This window comes from Coffea eugenioides, chromosome 3, assembly GCF_003713205.1.
Source record: "Coffea eugenioides isolate CCC68of chromosome 3, Ceug_1.0, whole genome shotgun sequence".
Taxonomy (NCBI): Eukaryota; Viridiplantae; Streptophyta; class Magnoliopsida; order Gentianales; family Rubiaceae; genus Coffea; species Coffea eugenioides.
The window spans coordinates 32841266-32843194 of NC_040037.1; the positions used below are offsets into that span (position 1 = coordinate 32841266).

General features: G+C 46.5%; 1 protein-coding gene across 1 annotated transcript; it reads left to right on the plus strand.

Moving 5' to 3' along the window:
* The first annotated feature begins 217 nt into the window (after positions 1-217).
* LOC113766431 lies at positions 218-926 on the plus strand. The gene is made up of 2 exons (XM_027310624.1): positions 218-508; positions 597-926. Exons 1-2 carry the CDS (start codon positions 218-220, stop codon positions 924-926), a joined length of 621 nt encoding a protein of 206 aa, XP_027166425.1.
* The last annotated feature ends 1003 nt before the right edge of the window (positions 927-1929 follow it).

The window sequence follows — 1929 nt, forward strand, 5'->3', positions numbered from 1 at the left end:
CCGGCTCATATCTCCACAGCAGAGTGGGTTTGTGAAAGGGAGACAAATTGCAGATAATTTCTTGCTTGCTCAGGAGTTGTTATCAGATATCTAGAAGTCTAATCGACGTGGGAACGTGGTGATTAAATTAGACATGATAAAAACATATGATAGAATCTTGTGGCCTTTTCTTTTGCAAGTGCTTCGCTACTTTGGGTTTTGCAAGTCTTGGATAGACATGATATGGCGCCTAGTGTCTAATGTCTGGTTCTCGGTATTGGTTAATGGCACGCCACTACGCTTTTTTAAGTCATCCCGGGGTCTTCGGCTAAGGGATCCCATATTGCTGGCCTTATTTGTGATTGGAGCAGAGATGCTATCTCGGGCTCTGAATGCTTTAGACTCACAACGGCAGTTCACCTCTTTTAGAGTACCTCCTCGATGTCCCGTTGTAACACACCTGGCATATGCCGATGATGTGATCATCTTCTCCAGGCGAGTGAGATCCTCTCTAATTCTCCTTAAAAAGGTACTGGACGAGTACAGCGTGGCTTTGAGACAATGGATAAATTCCAAAAAAAAACTGTTTCTTGACTCACCCTAAGTTTTCGTCACAGAAGGCTGCAGCAATTGGTCAGATATTGGGGTTTCAGAAGCAAGCTTTTCTAGTACGCTATCTTGGCTGTCCTTTGTACGTCAGAAGGCAGAAGAAGGTTTACTTTGCAGATATATATAATGCAGTGGCGGCGCGTATTCTATCTTGGAAGAACCAGCTTTTATCGGCTGGAGGTAGAGTGGTGTTGGTTAAGAGTGTTTTATCTTCAATGCCAATACACTTGCTCGCAACTGCTTCTCCTTCAAAGGGGGTTCTTGCGGCTTTGGAGAAGTTATTCGCGAATTTCTTGTGGGGAGTTTCAGACTTTGGGACTAAGTTCCATTGGATCTAGTGGAGGGATTTGTGTCGACTTCGAGAAGAGGGAGGTATTGGTTTGCGGGACTTGAAGGGGGTTTACGACTCATTCTCCGTTAAGCTCTGGTGAAAATTTCGACAGCAGCAGTCGCTCTGGACAAAATTCATGTCACGGAAATATTGTTTGGGGTCACATGCATGTCTGGCTGAGGTGAATCAGTGAAGTTCCCACACATGGAGAAGGTTGGTAGCAGCATAGCAAGTGGGGGAGGACAACATCAGCTGAGTCGTACATCAAGGGTTGATGAATTTTTGGCATGACAAATGGATGGGGTCAGGAGCGTTATGTAAACAGGTGGAGATCTTCCATGATCATTTGGTAGCTGATTTTGTAGATCGGAGGGGCCTGGAATATAGCTATGCTTAATCAACATTTGGATGCAGGGCTGGTTGGGCGTGTACTGGACGTTACTCCCCCATCCTTTCGGGGTGCTTATCGGATAGTGTGGGTTTTGACAAACTCTGGCAGCTTTTCCACATCATCGGCATATTCCCTCGTTCGCCAGGTTGATAATAGATCTTGGTTTGCTGCCTCCGTCTGGCAACAAGGCCTCCCAATTAAAGTCTCTTTCTTTATGCTGTGACTGCTACAGGGCAAGCTCCCTAGTATGGATAAATTGAGAAGATTTGGGGTGCGTGGCTCTTCTAGATGTTTGTGCTGCCAGGAGTCTCGAAAGGAGGGCCTGGACCATGTTTTCTGCTCTGGGGAAGGGGCACGCTTAGTTTGGCAGCACTTTGAGATTCATGCTGGAGAAATGGAGGGGGTGCATACGGTGCGCCATATGGTGTGGCTTTGGTGGTTGAGGAGAAGGAATAACATCTTTTTGAGATTTTTGTACAGGATTCTCCCGTCGATGATTTGCTGGGAGTTATGGAAGGCAAGGAATAGGGGGTGTATGAGGGACAGAGGATGCGGATCAGGGAAAAGGTGAATCGGGTCGTCCAGTCACTGGTTGACATTTTTCAGGCATAGTTCCCTA